General features: G+C 61.0%; 1 protein-coding gene across 1 annotated transcript in view; it reads left to right on the plus strand.

The window, feature by feature from the left end:
- PPARGC1B (peroxisome proliferator-activated receptor gamma, coactivator 1 beta) overlaps positions 1 to 1,732 on the plus strand; it is a gene marked incomplete at its 5' end in the record, with an annotated part of 6,376 nt that overhangs the window by 2,594 nt on the left and 2,050 nt on the right. The window contains 2 exons of the mRNA XM_008946618.1: positions 574 to 649; positions 1,440 to 1,610. Of these exons, the coding sequence (XP_008944866.1) occupies positions 574 to 649; positions 1,440 to 1,610 (247 nt within the window). The remainder of the gene's footprint in view (positions 1 to 573; positions 650 to 1,439; positions 1,611 to 1,732) is intronic.

Genomic DNA, 1,732 nt, shown 5'->3' on the forward strand with positions numbered 1-1,732 from the left:
TCCCGGAGCAGGTCCAGCTCAGGGTCTTCGTGCTGCCGATCCCGATCACCCGCCAGCAGACACACCTTCAGGTAGGGGGGCCACAGGGGGGGCTCTTGGGACTGTCCTTGCCCCCTGCGCTTTTGCCCCAGTGCATCGCAGCCCTGGATCTCTCTGCTCTGCTGGCCCAAGTGATAAAGATGGTAATTAATGAAAGAAAACCTATCAAAATAATTGGTACTACATCAGCAGCTGCTGCAAACAGAGGCCATGGCCAGAGGAGGCAGTACTGGGCAAAGCAGCCCAGGGTTTCTGTGGCTCTGGGAGCGATGAGACACAGGCAGGGCCCAGAGCTGTGCCTGGGGAGGCCTGAGTGCCAGCTGAGAACCTCCTCTGGCAGCTATCAGAAGGACTTTCTGGTGTCCTTTCCAGTGTTTCCAGACCCCATCTCTCCTCGGCTGCTGGTGCTCTGGAGCGCTCGCCAGCCCGCTGCTGCAGGCACCTCCTGCCTCAGCTTCTCTTTGATGTTTGAAGATTTCCTCACCCAGATTCCCTCCCACCCCCGCGTCTGACCTCCTCTTCCTCGCTTCCCAGGTGTGAGAATGGCAAGCAGTGTCAGGGCGGGAATGGGCACCGGGGCCAGCTGGAGAAGAAACGGGAAAAGGCCATCGTAAGTGACCAGGGACCCCGTGCTGGGACAAAGCAATCCCCAGCCCTCGGTTCATTGCCCACTCCGGAAGAGCAGCGGTGGGGCCCATTAGCCCTGGCTTCAGCATCCCTTGGTGCAAGGCCAGTGTTAAACAAGGACATGGGGGTGGAGGGGGGAGAGAAAAACCCAATGTGAAGCGGAAGCCGCCAGCGATTGGCAACACACGGAGTCCTTGGCCCAGAAGTGCCCAGAGTGTTCTGCGCCAGAGCTGCGGTGCAGTCGGTGCTGGCAGGAGGTGGGGTGAGCTGGGGAACCCCTGAAGCTGCTCAGCCGTTACACATGTGGTCCTGCTGCAGAGGCAGCCCCATACACCAGGAACCCAGCGTGGAGCTGGGTGGGAGCTGGGCCTGTGGGGAAATAACTTGTTCCTCTGTGCTGTTCTGTACACATATGCGCGCGCGCTCACAGATGCCTCTCTGGCATTTTTTCCTGGAATGCAGTTGGATTTTGCTCATGGCAACATCTCCTGGCATCTTCAGTGGGAGAAGCTGCAAAAGCCGTAGAAATGCAGGAGAAATTTCAAGAAGGGGATGGTGGCTGCTTCAGCCTGGCCATGGCTGTCCCCTGCAGCACTGGTGTCCTGGGGGTGACCCCTGGAGACACCAGGCCGTGCCTGCAGTGGCACGGCCCCACCGCAGCCTGATCCCGGTGCTGGCTCGCGGGGGCTCCTCGGTAGCCCTGCATTTCCAGTGCTCATCGGCAGCGCAGCGACGGGGCCCCAGAGCCTGAAACCTTTCGCTTGCTTTGCCAGGGGGAAGGCCGGGTGGTGTACGTCAGAAACCTCTCCAGCAGCATGAGCTCCAGCGAACTGAAGAAACGCTTTGAAGTGTTCGGTGAAATTGTGGAGTGTCAGGTCCTGTCCAGGACTAACAGGTGGGTGGGAAGCGAACTGGGGCTGGGGGCTGCAGTGGCTGCAGAGCACCCCTCTGCCCAGGCAGCAGCAGCCCTGCTGGGCGGCACAGGAGTGCCGGGGGCGCGGTCGTGCCGCTGGGATGCGAGGCTCTGCACCACGCCGGCACCCTCATCAGCCGTGCCCGCGGGGAC

The sequence above is a fragment of the Merops nubicus genome, unplaced genomic scaffold (genome assembly GCF_000691845.1).
Source record: "Merops nubicus isolate BGI_N331 unplaced genomic scaffold, ASM69184v1 scaffold35968, whole genome shotgun sequence".
NCBI classification, from domain to species: domain Eukaryota; kingdom Metazoa; phylum Chordata; class Aves; order Coraciiformes; family Meropidae; genus Merops; species Merops nubicus.